This window comes from Puma concolor, chromosome B3 (assembly GCF_028749965.1).
Source record: "Puma concolor isolate L17-30 chromosome B3, mPumCon1.1.hap2, whole genome shotgun sequence".
Taxonomy (NCBI): Eukaryota; Metazoa; Chordata; class Mammalia; order Carnivora; family Felidae; genus Puma; species Puma concolor.
This window is the reverse complement of record NC_141672.1, coordinates 87,317,963-87,338,851: the sequence shown is the minus strand read 5'-3', so window position 1 is coordinate 87,338,851 and position 20,889 is coordinate 87,317,963. Positions and strand designations below refer to the sequence as shown.

At 39.6% G+C, this 20,889-nt stretch overlaps 1 protein-coding gene across 1 annotated transcript in view; it reads right to left on the bottom strand.

The window, feature by feature from the left end:
* RTF1 (RTF1 homolog, Paf1/RNA polymerase II complex component) overlaps positions 1-20,889 on the bottom strand; it is a 52,093-nt gene that overhangs the window by 13,403 nt on the left and 17,801 nt on the right. The window contains exons 3-6 of the mRNA XM_025919714.2: positions 11,881-12,028; positions 9,268-9,472; positions 3,912-4,026; positions 3,110-3,221 (exon numbers count right to left, since the gene is read on the bottom strand). Of these exons, the coding sequence (XP_025775499.1) occupies positions 3,110-3,221; positions 3,912-4,026; positions 9,268-9,472; positions 11,881-12,028 (580 nt within the window). The remainder of the gene's footprint in view (positions 1-3,109; positions 3,222-3,911; positions 4,027-9,267; positions 9,473-11,880; positions 12,029-20,889) is intronic.

Sequence of the window (20,889 nt, the reverse complement as noted above, 5' to 3'; positions counted from 1 at the left end):
TTTTTTAATGTTTATTTATTTTTGAGTGGAAGAGAGAGAGAGCGAGCTGGGACGGGGCAGTGAGAGAGGGAGACACAGAATTCAAAGCAGGCTCCAGGCTATGAGCTGTCAGCACAGAGCCTGACGTGGAGCTCGAACTCACAAACATCGACATTATGACCGGAGCTGAAATCAGACGCTTAGCTGACTGAACCACCCAGGTGCCCCTGAAGTACCACTTTATACCCACTAAGATGGCTTATATTCAGAAAGACAATCAAGTCCTGGTAAAGATGTGGAAAAAGTAGAACCTTTATACATTGCTGGTGGGAATGCAAAATGGTGAAGCCTCTTTGGAAAAGAGTCTGGCAGTTTCTCAAACACAGAGCTACCATATGCTTCAACAATTCTACTCGTAAGTAAATACCCAAGAGAAATGAAAACATATGTCTACCCAATGACTTATACTCAAGTGCTTACAGAAGCATTATCCTTAATAGTCAAAAAGTGGAAAGAACCCAAATGTTCATCAACAGGTGAATGGATAAACAAAACGCATATATTCATTAATGAATCAATGTATATTACCACATGAATAAATCTGGAAAAAATTATGCCAAGTGAAAAAAGCCAGACACAAAAGACTGTATGTCATAGGATTCTAATTATATGAAATGTCCACAATAGGCAACTCTACAGAGACAGAAAGCCAATTAGAGGTTGACTAAGACTGGGGAGTGATAGGTCTGGGGGGTGGTGATGGCTAAAGGATAGGAGGTCTCTTTTTGGGGTAATGAAACATTGTAAAGTTTATGGAGTTTTATTGCACAGCTCTGTGAATATACTAAAAGCCACTGCCTGGTACACTTTAAATGAGTAAACAGTATACCACCTTTGTTATATCTCAATAACACAGTTATAAACAAAACAAAACAAAACAAAACAAAACAAAACAAACTTCTGCTTTCTGATTCTGAAATGGACTTATCAGTATGAAGCTCACAAGGATAAAATTTATCTTTGAAAAAAGATCCAACCTCTGTGTACTGAAAAGGCTTAGAAATCACCACCAATCCAGTAGCATGAGCACTCAAGAGGAGCATGAGTGGGGGAGAGGAGGGAGAGGAGGAGGGAGAGGGAGGGAGAGAGAGACAGAGAGAGAATCTTATGCTGAGCATGGAGCCCGACGGGGGGCTTGATTCCACAACCCTGGGATCATGATCTTAGCTGAAATCAAGAGTCGGACGCTCAGCCTACTGAGCCACCCAGATGCCCCTAAGATGGGACAATTTGAGAATACATAATAATTGCAATGGATTAAAATACACAAAAGTATGTTTAAATCCATTAGTTCACAAGGATATTCAAAATAAGCAAACAAACCTCGTTGGTCACCTCTGGAAGTTGCTGAGGTACTATCTCAATCTGTTGAAAACTAGTAAATAAAGGGGGAGAAAAATCAACCATTTATTCTGCCTTTCCTACACAAAATGTTCCTGATGATAACTAAAGAGCTGATGAGAAGTTTACAGAGGTAAGTGAAGAAAGAAGACAATAAATGAAGAAAGAATAACAGATTAGAATATCATCATTTTGTAACTCATAATGTATTAAAACAGCTAGGTAATGATTATCAGTGGCTGTGGGGAAAGAATGTACGACTATTTCCAATTCTTCACCCTTCTCTGTACCCATGCCCTTTGCCATATGTCTTGATAGTCCTCCCAGCCATTAATGATGGGCCTGGTCATGTGACATGCTTTGGCCAATAAAACATGCACACACCTGACACTGTGCCTGCCAATTCCAAGTCTAAGGTCTTAAGTAGCATCTCATGTTTCTGCCTGCCCCTATTACACTTCTGCCATCACCATGAGAAGAATGTGCCCTAGGTATCATCATCATGAGAAAAATGTGCCCGAGGTCAGAGGAAAAACAGATAGGTATAACAGACCTGGTCCCAACCTGCAGCCTGGAGACAATCCAGGCTAACTTGTACATCAGGCAACCCTCTGATGAACTGCAGATGCATGAGCAGGAGCAAATGAGTACTTACGAGTTTGGAATAGTCTTTCATTTCACATTATTGTGGTAAAAGGTAAGTGATAGAGCTGGTAATATCATAAAATGAGAGACAATCAGATATTATGTGTCTCCTGATGGAAGAATGTAGCACCACCTAAAACTTAGCCTTCCCCCAAAAAACAAAAACAGAAACAGAACAAGTCTGAATTTGTCCAGTTTTCTAACTAGAAATTACAGGAAATTCAAGAGATTAGAGCAATGCATTTAATACCACCGATGGGATGCACCCAGCATCTGAGAAACTATAGAACAAATGACCTAGTTTCTTCAAAATAGGCTGCAAGGGGGAAAAAAAGAGATGTATAGGAAAATCTATACAGATTAAGTGACTTCAGGGACATATTCACAAATCACAATGTGTGGATTTTGTTTAAGATCCTGATTCAAACAACCAAATTCGTATTAATGATACAACAACTGAGAAATTTGAACACTGACTAGATAATTGAGAATACTGAGAGTCACTGTTACTATTTTTTACATGTGATAAGGATATTGTAGTATGCTTAAAACAAGAGTCTTTATCTTTTAAAGCCACATATGGAAATATTTATGGGTGAAATACAATGATGCTGTGATTTACTTCAAAATAACCCAATAAAAGAGGGGAGTATAGATTTAACAAGATTGGTGATGAGTTGATTGTTGAAGCTGGATGATGGGTTCATGGAGGTTCATTATACTATTCTCTGTATGTGTTCAGCATTTTCCATAATAAAAAGCTAAAATGGGGGGCGCCTGGGTGGCTCAGTCGGTTAAGTGTCTGACTCCCGCTCAGGTCCTGACTTCATGGTTTGTGAATTCGAGCCCAGCATTGAGCTCTCTGTTGTCAGTGGGATTCTGCTTGGGATCTTCTGTCCTCCTCTATCCCTCCCCCCCTGGTTCTCTCTTTCTTTCTCTCTCTCTCAAATTAAAAAAAAAAAAAAAAAAAAAAAGCTAAAAAGGGGGGGTGTCCTAAAAGGGGGAGACATAAAAATGGGCACCAAAAAGTCAAATCATACAATGAGAGACACAGAGTAGCCATTACAACATTTTCCCCACTGACCTGTTCTGTTCTTTCGTTTTTCTCGCTCTGCTTTTAGCTCTTCCATGGCTTGAGATTTCTTATCTAGTTTCTCATCCCGTTTGGAACGCCGTTCCTTGTTGTGGGATGTTACCTGGGAAGGGAAAAATATGTAGGATGGCTCTTTTTATTAAGAGCTAATGACAACATTCTCTATACCTAACGATTAATCATTCCATTTTCCAATGTGAATCTATACTGGCTCTAGAAACTGAAGCTTGTTTAAGGGGAGAGAGCATCCCCTAGTGGAAAAAGAGAATAGAGCAGTAAAATCAGCCCCCGTCTTACCTGCCCGACAATCAGAAAACCTAAGAATTATAGGAATAAACACTTTCTGGAAGGACGCCCTAGATCACAGCTAATATTTTTTTTTGACACTGTCAACAAAGCTTTTTGTGATGAATGTAGAGACGACTAATTTTCACAGCTACATTTATTACCAAGTCCAGGATGACATATACCTGAGTGAACATCATAACCAATCTGGCTACCTGGGACAGGACGTTTATCAACTTTCCCTTAAGGGATGCCCACCCAGCAGTGAGTTCCTTTTTTAAACGCAGACTTGAGTAAACAATTCCTGAGGAATTGAACAGCACAGCTAATGGTGAAATGGTATGTCCAGAGATTAATGAACCTATAAGATGAAGACAAGTCTTGCACTAATTGAACTAGGCTGATTTATATAAAACCATTAAAAAAAATAAAACCATCTTTTACATACACACACACTCAAAGCAGAGGTTTATTTTTTTGGGTAAGCAAGAACCACTGAATTTCCTACCTGAGATTCTTGAATCTGTGTCAGCTTTTTCTTTTCCTGCTCCTCTTCTTGTTTTTTCTTTTTTTCTTTCTTTTCTTTCTTTTTGGCTGTTTTTAGTTTTTTCCTGATTTCAAATCTGGTTAAAAGGTATTTGGTTTTTAGATGGCAATGAAATATTTACAAAAACTGATTTCTATTAGATACGAGAAAGGAACTACCTAGGGGGAAGGAGTTAAACTTTTGGTTTCCTGCAAGAAAACTCCAATGTTCCTCATAAGTACATTAAAAATATTGAACCTAAGTACACCAAACATAGTTGAAAGCATTAAGTTGGAATAGACTTAAAATCAGAGAAAATATTTAGGATACTGTTGTATCCTGTTGGTAACACATAGCTCTTCTTCAACCTTCACATAACAGTTGATTTCTGGATAAGTGTAATGATGTCCTATTGGAAACAGAATGAAACCACAGAGAGCCACTGTCAAATTTTAAAGGTGTTCAGGAAAAGGCTGTATCTTAAAAACACCATTCTTGGGATGCCTGGCTGGCCCAGTCAGTAGAGTGTGAGACTCTTGATCTCCGGGTTGTAAGTTCAAGCCCTATGTTGAGTATGGAGATTACTTAAAAATAAAATCTTTAAACAAAAACAAAAGCAAGGGGTGCTTAGGTGGCTCATTTGGTTGAGTGTCCGCCCCCTTATTTTGGCTCAGGTCTGGTTGTCACAGTTCGTGAGTTCGAGGCTCCACATTGCGTTCTGTGCTGACAGTGCAGAACGCTGCTTGGGATTGTCTCTGTCTGTCTCTCTCTCTCAAAAATAAATAAACCTTAAAAAAGGGGGGCGCAAAAAAACCCCACCACTCTCCATCTTTCATTAGGAAAAATGCCACACCGCCACCTCCACACCAGCAAACATAATGAATAAACATACTATTGTCTTTAACAAATGGTAATCTAGGCTCCTTTCCTATAACAAAAATCAGGCTTTTATAAAACAAAACTATTTTTTTGTACGTAAATATAAGGAACATTATGGAAGGAATAAAGGAATATAAGAAACACTAAACTCTTTCCATACCCTTTAAAATAACCCCGTCAATTTTTTAACTTAATTTTTAACACAGTACACAAATTTCTTTTGTTATGTCCTTTTCATTCATAATTAAGGCTGTTAATGTACTTTTATAAGGCAATATAAAAGAGATCTGTTAATGAATTTACTGCTTAAGATTCTCTTTCTCTCTCCCTCTGCCCCTCCTCCACTCATACACTCTCAGGTGTGTGTACGCATGCTCTCTCTCAAAAAAATAAATAAAAAATAAAAATAATAATAAAAAAAAATAAGATGGTGGCCGGCTGGCTCAATTGGTAGAGCACATGACTCCTGACCTCAGGGTTGTGAGTCCAAGCCCCATGTTGGGTATAGAGCTTACTTGAAGAGGAAGAAGAGGAGGAGGAGAAAGAGGAGGAGGAGGAGGAGGAGGAGGAGGAGGAGGAGAACGAGGAGGAGGAGAACGAGGAGGAGGAGGAGGAGGAGAACGAGGAGGAGGAGGAGGAGGAGGAGGAGAACGAGGAGGAGGAGAACGAGGAGGAGGAGAACGAGGAGGAGGAGGAGGAGGAGGAGGAGGAGGAGGAGGAGGAGGAGAAAGATTTCAAATCAGTAACTTAACCTGTACCTTAACAGAGTGGAAAAAGAAGAGCAAACTAAATGTAAACCAGGCAGAAAAAAAGAATTAATAAAGATTATGGCAGGAATTAATGAAACATGGAATTGGAGTACAATAGAGATAATCAATGAAACCAGAAGTTGGCTATTTGAAAAGATCAACAAAACTGATAAACTTTTATCTAAATTGGCTCAGATAAAACGACAGAAGATTCAAATTACTAAAATCAGGTACGAAACAAGAGACAACACCATCAACCATACAGAAATAAAAAAGATACCATAAGGGAACACTATGAACAACTGTATGGCAACAGTAGGTAATTTGGATGGAATAGGAAAAATCTCTAGAAAGCCAAAAACCATCAAAACTGATTCAAGAAAAAAACAGAAAAATCTAGACTGATCTGTAAGAAGAGATTGAAATAGTAATTTTAAAACTTCCCACAAAGAAAAGCTTATGCCCACATGGTTTCCCTGAAGAATCCTCCTAAACATTTAAAAAAGAATTAACACCAATTCTTCACAAACTCTTTCAAAAAAAAAAAAGAAGAGGAAACACTTCTCAAATCATTCTGTGAGGCCAGTATTACCCTGACACCAAAACGAGACAATGACATTAAAAGAAAAGTATAGCTTAATATCTCTTATGAATACTGACATAAAACTCAACAAAACAGCAGAAAATGAAACCCAGCAACTTATAAAAAGGATGATATACCATGACCAAGTGGGATTTATCCCAGATATGCAAGGTTGATTCAACATAAGAAAATCAATCATTGTAATATATCGATTATTAATAAAGCACAAAAATCTCGCAACTATCTCAACAGACCCAGAAAAAATTTTTGACAAAATCCAACAACCTGTCTTGATAAAAACTCTCAGCAAACTAGGAATAGAAGGGAATTTCTTCAAATGGACAAAAGCCATCTATGAGAAACCCACAGGTAATATAACACTTAATGATGAAACACTGAACGCTTTCCACCATAGATCAGGAATAAGACAAGGATGCTCTCACTCTTCCTCCTCAACATGATACAGGAGGACAAGAAAAATAAAAGGAATTCATATTAGAAAGGAAGAAATAAAATTTATTTTTAAAAATTAATTTTAATGTCTTAATATTTATTTTTGAGAGAGAGAGAGGTAGAGAGGGAGAGAGAGGGAGAAAGTGTGAGCAGGGGAGGGGCAGAGAGACAGAGAAACAGAGAATCCAAAGCAGGTTCCAGGCTCGCAGCTGTCAGCACAGAGCCTGACTCAGGGCTGAAACTCACAAACTGTGAGATCATGACCTAAGCTGAAATTGGACCGTTAACCAACTGAGCCACCCAGAAGCCCCCAAATTTATCTTTTTTTGCAGATTACATGATCTTATGTATAGAAAACCTAAAGGAATCTACTAAAAACTAATAAATGATCTCAGCAAGTTTGGAAGGGAAAGATCAATATACAATAATTAACTGTATTTCTATATATTACAAGGAGCAATCTGAAAATGAAACAAAGAAAACAATTCAATTTATAATAGCATCCAAAAGAATACAACATTTAGGAATAAACTTAACAAGTGCTAGCCTTCTACACCAAAAACTGTAAAACAGTGTTTAAAGAAATTAAAGAATACCTAAATAAGTAGAAAGATACCAGGTTCATGGAAAGAGTTAATATTGTTAGGATGGCAACATTTCCAAATTTGATATATATACAGATTCAACACAATTTCCCAACTGTAAAAAATCCCAACTGCTTTTTTCACTTTTGCAGAAATGGACAAGCTGATATTACATATTTCATATGGAAATGCAAAGGGCCCCACAGAGCCAAAACAATTTTGAAAAAGAAAAGCAAAGTTGTAGGACTCACACTTCCCAAGTTAAAAATGGACCACACGGCTATGGCTACAGTAAACAAAACCATATAAGACAGACATACAGATAAAAAGAATAGAACTGAGAGGTAACAAATAAACCTATATATGTAAGGACTGATTTTTGAAAAGTGTGTCAAGACTGTGGAAAGGAAGAGTCTCTTCAAGTGGCATTGAGACTAACTGGATGCCTAGAGGCCAAAGAATAAAACTGGATGCCTACCTCACAACACATAAAAAAATGATCTAAAAACGGATCAATGATCTAAAACTCTAAGACTCTTGGGGCGCCTGGGTGGCTCAGTCTGTTGAGCGTCCGAGTTTGGCTTGGGTCATTGTCTCACAGTTTATGAGTTCAAGCCCCACACTCGGGCTCCCTGCTGTCAGCACAGAGCCTTTTATGCTACCTACACACCCTTAAACAAAAAAAATTTTTTTTTTTCAACGTTTATTTTTGGGACAGAGAGAGACAGAGCATGAACGGGGGAGGGGCAGAGAGAGAGGGAGACACAGAATCGGAAACAGGCTCCAGGCTCTGAGCCATCAGCCCAGAGCCCGACGCGGGGCTCGAACTCACGGACCGCGAGATCGTGACCTGGCTGAAGTCGGACGCTTAACCGACTGCGCCACCCCCAAAAAAATTTTTAAAAGAGGCAGCCCTACAATAGTTGAAGAACCTAACAAGGATCTCATTACTGAACATAGGATCTCACTACTGGTGCTGTTGGTTATAAAATGGGATGCTAATGGTGTTTACATATAAAGATCGTTATTAAGATTAAATGAGATCCACATAAAGCCTTATTAAGTGAAAAGGAGAAAGTTACTGAGTTACACCACTGCACTGTCATATAGCTGAACAAATGAACTACAAAAAAAAAAATCTCAATTTTCTGTGTATGGCTCTGAGCTTCCATCTTATTTATCATTTCTGTAAACATTTCCTCTAGTCACTAAAAAAAGGCACTGACTCAGTCAATTGCCTCATTCATATAAGGTGAAAAATATAAAAACCAAGTGGAGATAAGCCACCCCTTACTCTCGAGTTACTTTGTGATTTTAATATAGGGCTTTGATGGCCTTATAGAAGACCCTCTGCTCTCTACAGTAAAGAAATACAAACTTTAAGTCATCCCTAACCATCTGGGCAATTCCAGCAGTTTCTTCTGTCCTGTTTGTTCCCAAACAGGTAACCTCAGAAGCATTTAAACTCAAAACAAATGTCTATTACTTGCAGCTGACTGAAAGCCAAACATTCTTGCTTAGGATAACTTACTATACTTAATATGGTCTCCACAAGGGAACCCAGGCTCCCAGATGAAATGGAACTAACTGCTATCAGAACAAATTCTGTTTTTCTTTCATGACATTAAGTAGGCAGAAAAGGTTCCTACTTCTGAGGACAATTTTATCTCTAGAGACAAAAAGCACGTTTATTTATTTATTTAAAAAAATTTTTTTAAGTAATCTCTACACCCAACATGGGGCTTGAACTCACAACCCCGAGATCAAGAGTCACATGCTCCACTGACTGAGACAGCCAGGCGCCCCAAAGCATGTTTATTTTTACCGTGAGATTCTGTTATGAGATAAGGAAGAACTTTTACCATTTAAATAAGGCAAAAGTAATTCAGAAAACAACGAAGCAGCTTTTGACTATCAAAAAGCAATTTAATGTTTGAGACTTTAAAAAAAAATACATAAACCATGCTGAAAAGATGGTCAGATATGTAACTCAGAAATCATAAGAAGTTCTAAGTCTTGAATCCTGGGATGATGGGCTGCAAATGTGAATTTTGGAGAATTATTTTATCATTAAGAAGTCACAACCTTACCTTTTTTTCAACACCTCCCTCTTCTCTATGCGGTTGAACAGTTCTTGCTCTCGCTCCTTCTCTGTCATCTGCTCCAGACGGGCCCTGTCTTCCTCATCACCCATGAGGTCTTCTCCATAGCCATCATGGAACTCTTCATCTTCTGAAGAAGAGTCTGAATCTGAACTGGAGGAGGAGCTGTTGCTATCAGAGTCTGACACTTCACCTACAAGGCCGAAACGCAAGATTAAGTTATGCTACAGAAGACTAGGGCCACACAGAGGACCTGCCCCACCCCGCAACCCAGTGTTGATAATCACTATCACCCCGCTTTCTTTTTTTTTTTAATAAAATTTTTTTTAACGTTTATTTTTATTTTTGAGACAGAGAGAGACAGAGCATGAACAGGGGAGGGTCAGAGAGAGAGGGAGACACAGAATCTGAAACAGGCTCCAGGCTCTGAGCTGTCAGCACAGAGCCCGACGCGGGGCTCGAACTCACGGACCGCGAGATCATGACCCGAGCTGAAGTCGGACGTTTAACCAACTGAGCCACCCAGGCGCCCCATCACCCCCCCCCCCCCTTTCAATAAAGTGAGCTCTACACTCAATGTGGAGCTTGAACTCATGACCCCAAGATCAAGACTCACATGCTCTACCAACTGAGCCAGACAGGTGCCTCATATGCCATTGCATTTTTGAAGAGTATAAGCCTGAACTATCTAAGAAAATTTTGTGAGGTAATAACGAAAATACTGTCTATCTGAACAGAAGCCACGTGTGGCTACTGAGCAACTGAAATATGGCTAGTACAACTAATTGAAAAACTCAATTTTAAATTTTATTTAATTTTTAACTAATTCAAATTTAAATGGATTCTGTTGTCAAATGTTCTCCAACTTGGGCTGGCTGGTTTCAACAACAAACTATTCAGGTTACAAATTTTTGGCAATAATCCATAAGTGATTTTTAAAGTATCTTTTTAAAATATTTCATCAGGAAGCACCTGACATATGTTTGTTCTATTAGTAGTGGTAGTAATTTGGATTACTTGGTTAGGTAGTATCCCCCAGATTTTTTCCTTTGTAAAGGCACCCTTTTCTCCTTTGAAGTTAAGAAGATACCTTGAGACTGTGTAAACAGCTTGTTCTCCAACAAACTTTCATCCAGTGGTTTTAATACTCACAATTCTTAAGTAAAGCAATTGTTACCATGATAGTTGAAACACAGTGATCTTCTATCATTTCTTCTACATCTATTAGTTAGCATTAAAAAAATTCAGTGTTTTAATGAGTCATGACACTGACTGGTGAATTCCCAATGAAACTGGATCTTGACAGGATAAGCGGCGATGGAAAAAGGCAGTATACGTTACAAATGAGTATAAAGTTAAACCAGCAATTTAATAAGAACTCTGCTTGACTCAATTTGAGCAAACCTTCACAGGCATGTGCTTAAAGCCAGGTTGGACTAATTCTATACAAGCCAGTTTGTACATACATGTTATTTCTTAAAAGAAATGTAAAGTTTATCATTCTAGTCTTGGAACAAGTTCACTTTCATTCTAGTATTAGCAAAAATTCTGGACTTGATTTCAAAATAAGAACATTAAAAAAATTTTTTTTTAATCTTTATTTATTTTTTAGAGAAAAAGAGAGAGAAAGCAGGGGAGGGGCAGAGAGAGAGGGAGACAGAATCTGAAGCAGGCTCCAGGCTCTAAGCTATCAGCACAGAACCCGACACAGGGCTTGAACTCATGGACTGTGAGATCATGACCTGAGCTGAAGTAGGACGCTCAACCAACTGAGCCACCCAGGTGCCTCAAGAACATTTTTTTTTTTTCAAACGGAGTTTGTATCTGGTTCAGGGATTTTCCTCCCTGGCCAGACTATGCATGTGTAAAGGAAAAGAAATGAAAGGGGCGCCTGGGAGGCTCAGTCGGTTGTGTCTGACTTCAGCTCAGGCCATGATCTCGCTGTCTGTGGATTCAAGCCCCGCATTGGGCTCTGTGCAGACAGCTCAGAGCCTGGAGCCTGCTTCAGATTCTGTGTCTCCCATTCCTTCTGCCCTCTCCCGCTCTGCTCTGTCTCTGTCTCTCAAAAATAAAAAAACATTAGAAAGGGGAATACACTCAGGGTAAAGTGGGTTGAGACTCTAATGCAGGAAGTCCTCATAGGTTTCCTGGATGGGCTTCAGAGGTCTCACTAACCCTTTGGAATTGTATCTGTTTTCCTTGCTTCATTCAGATTCTCAAAGGATCCATGACCACTGAAAAGGTTATGGACCACTGCAATAAAGACAGGGGCGATGAGGGGCGCCTGGGTGGCTCAGTCGGTTAAGCATCTGACTTTGGCTCAGGTCATGATCTTGCGGTCTGGGAGTTTGAGCCCTGCGTCGGGCTCTGTGCTGACAGCTCAGAGCCTGGAGCCTGCTTCGGATTCTGTGTCTCCCTCTCTCTCTGACCCTTCCCCATTCATGCTCTGTCTCTGTCTCAAAAATAAATAAACGTTTAAAAAAAAAAAAAAAAAGGCAGGGGCGATGCTGTAATGCAGGCCCCTTTCCCCCATTTCTGACTCTGTAGCTTCAACCTGGCAAGAGTGGGGGTTCACCCCTAGGTCTGGGCTGCTTGGCTCACCTTCCTCAGGGGCTGAGCTCTCAGCAGAACTGTCTTTATCCGAACTGCCTGAGGAAGCAGTTTTGTTGGCTTGTTTCTTCATGGTTCCTTTCTTCTCTATTTTTCTGGCCTTTCCTTTCTTCTTATTTTTATTGCTCCCAAATGTCCACTACAAGCAGAAAAGAAAAAGGAAAACTGAAACAGGCACTTTATTGGGAAAAGCTAGAAAAGTCAAGAGTTGAGTCTCTGATATTCATCAAAATGATTACAAGAGTCTCTACTATTTTTGACCCAAAACAAATATACTTTACATGAAGAACGGTATGGATTTTTGAAACCCTGGTTTTAAAACTTCAGAACTCCCAATTTGTAATTTCTGAGAGATAGTAGATAATGGATATAATCAACATAAAATTTAAGTAATGTTATTTTTTTAAAATCACAACAGAAATACGAAGATGTGAAACTTATGGCAAATCAACTGAACTAACTAAGTTGGTACAAAATACAGCTTCTAATGCTTCCTGTGGCAGAGAGGCAAGTAATTGCTAGGGGTTGGTATGTGCAGGTTTTATACACAGGATGGTTTAATTCTGGAATGGGTCAATTAAAAAAATTAAAAAAAAATTAATTCTGGAATGGGTCCCAGGAAGGCAGGGAATAAAGCTTGTTAGCAGGAGAAAACTGTACAAAGCACAGAAAGGATAAGGGCCGATCCCTAGCATGGATGGGAGCACAGGTACCAACTGCAAGGAGGCAGAGAGGAGACTGTTAAATATATATACATGTGTTTATTTTTCTTTTTTCAACCTCAATATATAACACTACAACATGATGTTTAAATTGTATCATCAACAGGAGATGTTACGTCTAAATAGAAGGATCTTGAAATTTGTGTTATCAAGTAACAGGCAGGTAATACACAACTACCTCAAGGCCAATAAAATTGCCTTCATCAAGCACTTTAATTATAAAAAGACTATGTGATTACTTTAAAAATTCACAAATACTATTTGGTTAGATTAAACCATACCTCTTTACTTTATGTACTACAAAAAATAATCCTTGTCTTTCCAGCATCACATTGAATAGATCTGGCATTAATATAAAATGTCTACATTTACTATTTAACAAAGTCTTTGCTTCTTCTATAATGTAATCATAAATGAATTTCCTACCTCACAACAGTTAAGATCAGAAGTAAATTTATTTTGGAGGTGTATTTTGGGGGCAGGGGGAGGGGTAGTTCTGATGGTGTTTCCATCTTAGAAATATTGCTGTGGGTGCCTGGGTGGCTCAGCTGGTTAAGCACTGGACTCCTGATTTCAGCTCAGGACATGATCTCATGGTTTGTGAGACAGAAACCAGCACTGGGCTTTGAGCTGAAAGCGCATGTGCTTGCTCTCGCTCTCAAGAAAGGAAGGAAGGAAGGAAGGAAGGAAGGAAGGAAGGAAGGAAGGAAGGAAGAAAGAAAGACGTTCCTTCTGAGCTATTCTTTTTTTTTTTTTAATATTTATTTATTTTTGGGAGAGTGCAAGTGGGGGAGGGGCAGAGAGAAAGGGATAGAGGATCAGAAGCGAGCTCTGTACTGACAGGGTGACAGCAGTGAGCCGGGTGTGAGCCTCGAACTCATGAACTGTGAATCATGACCTGAGCTGAAGTCGGATGCTCAAATGACTAAGCCACCCAGGTGCCCCCTTTATGAGCTATCCTTAAGAACCCACACACTGCCAGATTAAAATATTGCGAAGGGGATTTTAATCTTTTGATTTTTTATTTTAATTTAGTCTTAGTTATTTTAATTGCTACTTATTTTTGTACTTAAGAGTTAGGAAGAAGGGAAAAGTGGGGGAAAAAACCCAGCCACATGTTCTAGAATGATATATTAAATGAATGGACAGCAACTCTCCTTTAGAAGTGAATTTATCTCTCAAGCTTTAACATCTCAACACCTACATCACTATTTAGAAAGAAATCCCAATGCTTCTCTTCTGAAGCCTACTTTTCAACCATTTCACATTGTAATCACTCAAGGAAGATAATTTTTAGGTCAGTGTGAAAGAATCCAAAAGAGGCCAAAGGGTTCAATTTCTTAGTTAACTGAGTTAAAATGTATCAACTTCCTATGCTGACAATATGTATCTTTCTACAGGCAATAATGCATAAAACACCTTTTGTACTGTCTTTGGTAATAAGAAATAGCACAACAACAAACGTAACAGGTAGTCAATATTTATTGGTTGGTTATGAAACCTCTTCCAGTGTCTTGGCCCTTTGTACTTCTACCACTGAGAATAGGATGAGGCTGAGAGGGTAAAGGTTAGCTACCAACATCACACATGTGTTAAGGGTGGCTAGGTCTTGGGGCACCTGGGTGGCTCAATCAGTTAAGTAACCAACTCTTGATTTCAGCTCAGGTCATGATGTCGTGGTTCATGAGAGCAAACCCCCTATTGGGCTCTGCACTGACACCGTGTAGCCTTCTTGGGATTCTCTCTCCCCCCTCCTCACTCTACCCCTCCCTGGCTTGAGCACACGTGCACATTCTCTCAAAAATAAAACAGTAAATATTACAAAAAAAAAAAAAAAAATAGAAGAAAATAAAATGTTTTCACTTAAAAAGGGCTTTCCTGACCTGGCTAAACCTGAGCAAGCAAAGGGAACCTCGTTTTTTTCCTTCCTACAATTTTTTTTTTTTTTTTAAATTTATTTTTGGGACAGAGAGAGACAGAGCATGAACGGGGGAGGGGCAGAGAGAGGGAGACACAGAATTGGAAACAGGCTCCAGGCTCTGAGCCATCAGCCCAGAGCCCGACGCGGGCTCGAACTCACGGACCGCGAGATCGTGACCTGGCTGAAGTCGGACGCTCAACCGACTGCGCCACCCAGGCGCCCCTTTCCTACAATTTCAAAAGAAGTGAGACAATAAAGCGACCTCATCTCCCATGACGCTGACTCAACAGGGTCTGTCATGCCACTGGTGAACAACCAAGTTCATTTATATGTGACAGGGTTTTAGGGGAATTGTAATACCGTAGGTGACTTTACTTTAAAAGATACAAATTCTAGGGGCGCCTGAGTGGCTCAGCTGGTTAAGATCTGACTCTTGATTTCAGCTCAGGTCATGATCTCACAGTCAGGAGATTAAGCCTGTCAGGCTCCGTGCTGATAGCATGAAGCCTGCTTAAGATTCTCTCTCTCCCTTTCCCTATGCTCCTCCCCTGCCGGTGTGTGTGCAAGCTCTCTCTCAAAAAAAAAAAAGAGAGAATTTTTTTTTTTTCAAAGAACACAAATTCTTACAAATGTGCCTTTCAGGACTGAGAGGCTGGACTAAGGTGTTTGTATATTTACTTTCTAAAAAAGTATCCAATTTTCGGTAAATCTTTAAAATCGAATTTTAGGGGCGCCTGGGTGGCTTAGTCGGTTAAGCATCCGACTTCAGCTCAGGTCATGATCTCACGGTTCATGGGTTCGAGCCCCGCGTCGGGCTCTGTGCTGACAGCTCAGAGTCTGGAGCCTGTTTCAGATTCTGTGTTTCCCTCTCTCTCTGCCCCTCCCCCGCTTGCACTCTGTCTCTCTCTGTCTCAAAAATAAATAAACATTTAAAAAAAAGAATTTAAATTAAAAAAAAAAAAAAAATCGAATTTTATTTTGGGGCACCTGGGTGGCTCAGTCAGTTGTGTCTGACTTCAGCTCAGGTCATGATGTCACGGTTTGTGAGTTTGAGCCCTGCATCAGGTTCTGTGCTGACAGCTCAGAGCCTGAAGCCTACTTCGGATTCTGTGTCTCCCTCTCTCTCTGCCCCTGCCCTGTTCATGCTCTGTCTCTCAAAAATAAATAAAGATTAATAAGAAAAAAAATTTTAAACCTATTTATTTTATTTGAGAGAGAGAGACAGTGCGAGTGGGGAAAAGGCGGAGGTGGGGGGGAGGAGAGAGAGGGAGAATCCTAAGCAGGCTCCATGCCACCTGGTCAGCACAGAGCCTGACTGGGGCTCAAACCCAAAAAACCACAAGATCATGACCTGAGCTGAAACCAAGAGTCCAACCCTCAACTGACTGAGCCACTTAGGAACCCCAAAATCTAATTTTAAAAACAATATATGTTCATTACATGAACCTTTGAATACATAGGAAAGCATTTTTAAAGTTAAAAAAAAAAAAAACAACAACAACAAAAAACACTTGTAGTTCACCACCCAAACATAAACAATCACTTAAAATCTGGGGGCCAGTCTCATTATTACTCATGTATTATTATTTCATAGAGAAAGACTTCAAATGAGTTCCAATAATCTTCCAAAGATTTTTTTTTTCTGGAGAACAGATCACATTTATTTTTGTTATTTTATTTTGATTCCAGTATAGTTAACATACAGTGGTATATTAGTTTCAGATCACATTTGTCACATTTTACATTTACTCTCATAAACCACAGGTTCCTGAATGTTTCTGGTCTAAGCACCTATTTAAAATATTTACTCAGCATCTCTTCTCCCAAGATCACAGTCTCTGATAAACCATAAAGGACAGTGTCAAGGCTTATGGCAAGCGACATCAATACAGAAATATCTTAATCCAGTTATATTGCCCAGAGGTTGCTCCCCGTCCCTGCAAAAGCCTTACTCTGTTGACTCTAAGACAGAAGGAATATTCTTTTACTGTCAGAGTGTGGTAGGTAGTAAATGGAAGTTTAAAGAGTAAAGGACAGGATTAAAAGGGATACTCTTAGGCTTTCCCCATCCAGCAGAGAGTACAGGAAATGATGAGGCATTTTAAAATTTGTTTTGGGAACTGTGACTCTACTGAAAGGCAGGCTCTGCTCTGACCCTGAAAATGCCCTAAAATGCACCACACAGAAGGCAAGAATGAGAAGATGAATTCCTGCTGATGGGCATCTGAGTACAAAGGCCAGGGCACCCCCCAGTGATAGGTGCTCAGAAACAATCTGGGAAAGGGCAAGGATATGTTACCAGTCAGGACTGTCATACACATGATTTCCTGTTCTCTCAGGCATTCTACATGGAGGTGGGCTGACACACACCACCAAGAAAGCATCATGTATGCAGGCAGTCAAGAAAACCTAAAACAGAGACTGGAATGAAGGTGTTTTCTTAACTACTAAAAGAGATTAGCACTTTGACTCTCACTGATGTAATAACTACTATAATGGCAGCATTATCTAATGATATAAGGGAGATTAGTACTACAACCCTGTGCCAGCCTGAGTATGTGAGGGTGGTATAAGCAGGTCCTACTCTGAGAAGCAGCTGACCTCACTGGCACCCAGCTGACAGACAGGAAAGAACATGGGATGGCAAGTGGTTGCTTTGGACTTGGATAGATGGAGATGCTGAGGACTTTGAACATCCTGAGGCAGAAAAGCAAAGAAACTTCAAGATTTCAGAGAGGCTGGGTACCTGGATGGCTCAGTTGGTTAAGCATTTGACTCTTGATTTTGGCTCAGGTCATGATCTCGTGGTTCGTGAGCTCGAGCCCTGCATCAGGCTCTGCACTGACGGTGCAGAGCCTGCTTGGGATTTTCTCTCTCCCTCTCTCTGCCCCTCCCCTGCTCCCGTTCTCTCAAATTAAATAAATTAACTAAATAAACTTAAAAAATAAATATATTTCAGAGAGGTTATCTCTAACGGGCAAGGAAGATCATATTCTAGGTCTCAGAATCCAGAGTAGAAACCACTGCAGGCCAGTTACTCTGAAATGAATTTACAAGTAAAATGAAATACACTGAGGTGAGTAGTATTCAAGAACAGTTGGGCTAGTGATAAACCACACTGGAATTGGGGGTAAATGGAATTCAGCCCTAACCCTCAACCTGAGACTACTTATCTCTAAAGTAGAAATAATAATACTGCCTTGACCACCTATCAGGGTGGTTTGAGACTCAAAGGAGACAGAATAAGAGAAGTACACAGCACACTCCAGAATCCAGGAAGTTCTATATTAAGGTAGGATACTACTATTTTATGATGGGAAAAGGAAATCAGAACTTCTGTTAGCCTGTTTTCACAAGTGAAATAGGGGAATCCAGATGATCTCTATGACTGCGTGGGTTTTTAAAGGTGTAGGATTCTTCATAAACTGAGCATTATACTAAGTCAAAGCAACTATCTAAAGGATTCTGTAATCATTATTCTAGACCTTGACAGTGGCCAGCAAAGAGGTATATGGGGAGGACATGGTTCCTGATTTATGTTTTTTTTTCCCCCTGAAGGTAGATAAGGGTCAGAAGAGTTGAAAAGTAAATGCAATGTAATAGAATATTAAAGAGTATGAAAGATATAAAGAATATGAAGGATAGCTCGGCTTTCTTTTTCCTTCTACTGTGTAATTAATCTGACAAAGTACAAAAGATACTACTGTATTCTGTAATCAGGCATCACATGTATTTAACTGGAAAACAGAGAATCCCTAAACGCAGTCACAAAAACTTACAGTCTGGTATAGAGACAAAAACAAAAGTGAAACAGAAGTCATTAAAAAAAAATGTGAAAGATAATCAGTACCTCCATTCTACTGTTTGGTGGAAGTGTCAGAATGTAAACAAGTCTGAGCAAGTGGTCCATGAAAAGCACTTCATTTTTCCAAATTCTAATGATGAGATTTTATGGTGTGTAGATAAAAGAGGTGCTATTGCCTGGTTATCTACATAGCCAAGAACCAAGAAGTACGTTTAAGGGAGAGAAAAAAAAAAAAAAAAGAAGGCTGTAAGCAATCCAAATAGCTGTTGCTAAATTCAAACACTAAAGCAGAGTTTTCCAACCTAAACTCTAGAGGGTCACCTGGTCTCCTGACCCCAGAGCAGATCAGATGCAGGAAGATGGGAGCAGAGAGATTACCAAGAGGGGAGAACGATGGCCACTTCTTACCTACGTTAACAGAGGAGAAAGAAAAGGCATAAAATGCATAAACTACACAGCTCAGTTATTTTCGAAGTCCATATTTCACAATACAACTGCCATTCATAATAGTTGACTAAATCAGCAAGAAAAACTATATATACTAATACCTATCAAAAATTTCTTCCTGATCATGGTATCTCCCCTGCCAGGTAAGTATTCAAAAATTTCTTCAAGTATAGTGATTTTATATTTTAAATTTTCAAAGATTTAGTTTCAGTACTGGGGTAATTCGTCTATGTGGAGCATCTTGTTCCAGAGATATGCTGTGTACAAAAACTTCAATAAACCAGTATACACACAGGGAAATATCAGCTTAGCAGTGAAGGCCTTTCTTGAGAGCATGTGCTAATTAGGTATTACCTGTATGGTAAAGCGATCACAAAATGCTCTTGGATAGCTAAGTCAACTTCCTAGAGAAGCTGTTACTAAATTTATTTAAAAGTAAATAGTTCATCATATAGGTAAAAGAACATCATGGGATGCTTGGGTGGCTCAGCTGGTTAAGCATGTGACTCTTGGTTTCGGCTCAAGCCATGATCTTGTAGTTTTGTGAGTTTGAGCCCCGAGTCAGGATCTGTGCTGGCGGCGTGGAGCCTGCATGGGATTCTCTCTCCCCTACTCACATGGTCTCTGTCTCCCTCAAAATAAATAAATAACAATTAAAAAAAAAAGTAAAAGAACATCAAACTGTTATAATATACAAATACTGGAGGGGCACCTGGGTAGCTCAGTCAGTTAAGCGTCCAACTCTTGATTTAGGGTCAGGTCGGAGCTTGCGGGTCATGGGATCGAGCCCCATATCAGGATCTAGGCTGAGAACACTCTCCCTCGCTCTCTGCCCCATCCTGTGCACATGCTTTCTCTCTCTCAAAATACATAAACTTAAAAAAAAAAAAAAAATACTGGAGGAGCACCTGGGTGGCTAAGGAGGTTGAATGTCCGACTCTCAATTGTGGCTCAGGTCATGATTTCATGGTTTGTGGGATCAAGCCCCACATCAGGCTCTGGGCTGACAGCTCAGAGCCTGCTTGGGATTCTCTCTCTTCCCCTCTCTCATGCGTGTGTGCGCTCATGTGTGCTCTCTCAAAATAAACAAGCATTAAAAAAAAAAAAAAATACTGGAACCAGCCAAGAGATAACAGAGTGGGGAAAAAGAGCAAAACTAAATCCAAAGGAAAGAACCTGAAAGATCAGATAAGAAAAAAAGAGAAGGAAGAAGCTTCAGAAAGAAATACAGTAGAGCAAAATGAAATGGGAGAAAAGCAAGAAGAGCAAAGTCTTCGAAAAGGCAAGTGGGGGCATAACCACCAGCAGGAAGATGGACAGAAGTTCTGGGGAATAAAAAACAGGTGTGACAAGTACTGAACTACAGGGCTGAGCCAAATGCTTTTATTTCTCAAAAATGTTGAAAACAAGACTATACATGAAACTTTTAAAAATAATTCTTGCTTAGGCAGAGGGTATTAGAAGATAATTCAGCTATCTCCTTACTTTGACTAATGTAGTTTTATTCAACTCTGAATAAAAAAGGATTTTCTTGGTTTTTGATGTGATTTTTACAAGCAAGAAAATTGAAGCTTCCTTATCTAGTTTCAGCTGTTTCTAGGAGATCCAGTGTGCTTTTTTAAGATTTTTAAGTAATCTCTACATCCAATATGGGGCTTGAACTTACAACCTCAAGATGAAGAATCACATGCTCCACCAACTGAGCCAGCCAGGCGCCCCAAGATCCACTATGTTTTTAAAAAGGATTCTGAACTACTTGATTTAGGACTCAGTTCCTCCTAACAAATGGACTTTTTTGTTTGGGCCTTTTTTTTTTTTTTAAACCTCATCTTGTCAATGAGCAATTGCTAGCTCTCTCCTCCTGACCTTGTTATTTTTCCTCTCTGCCACTCCTGTTTGCACCCTTACTGGCTCTTTCCCTATCAAATGCTTTCAGGGACAGGAAATGACAGCACCCAAACATCACACTATAGCACTGTGACCTACCTACCACTGAGCTGTGCGTTCCAATTTCCCAGCTTGGTCAATATAAACCTTACAGAAAGAGTCCTGCTTCTTATTTTTACATGTGCCCCCAAGATATCACTGAGAATAATCTCTTCACC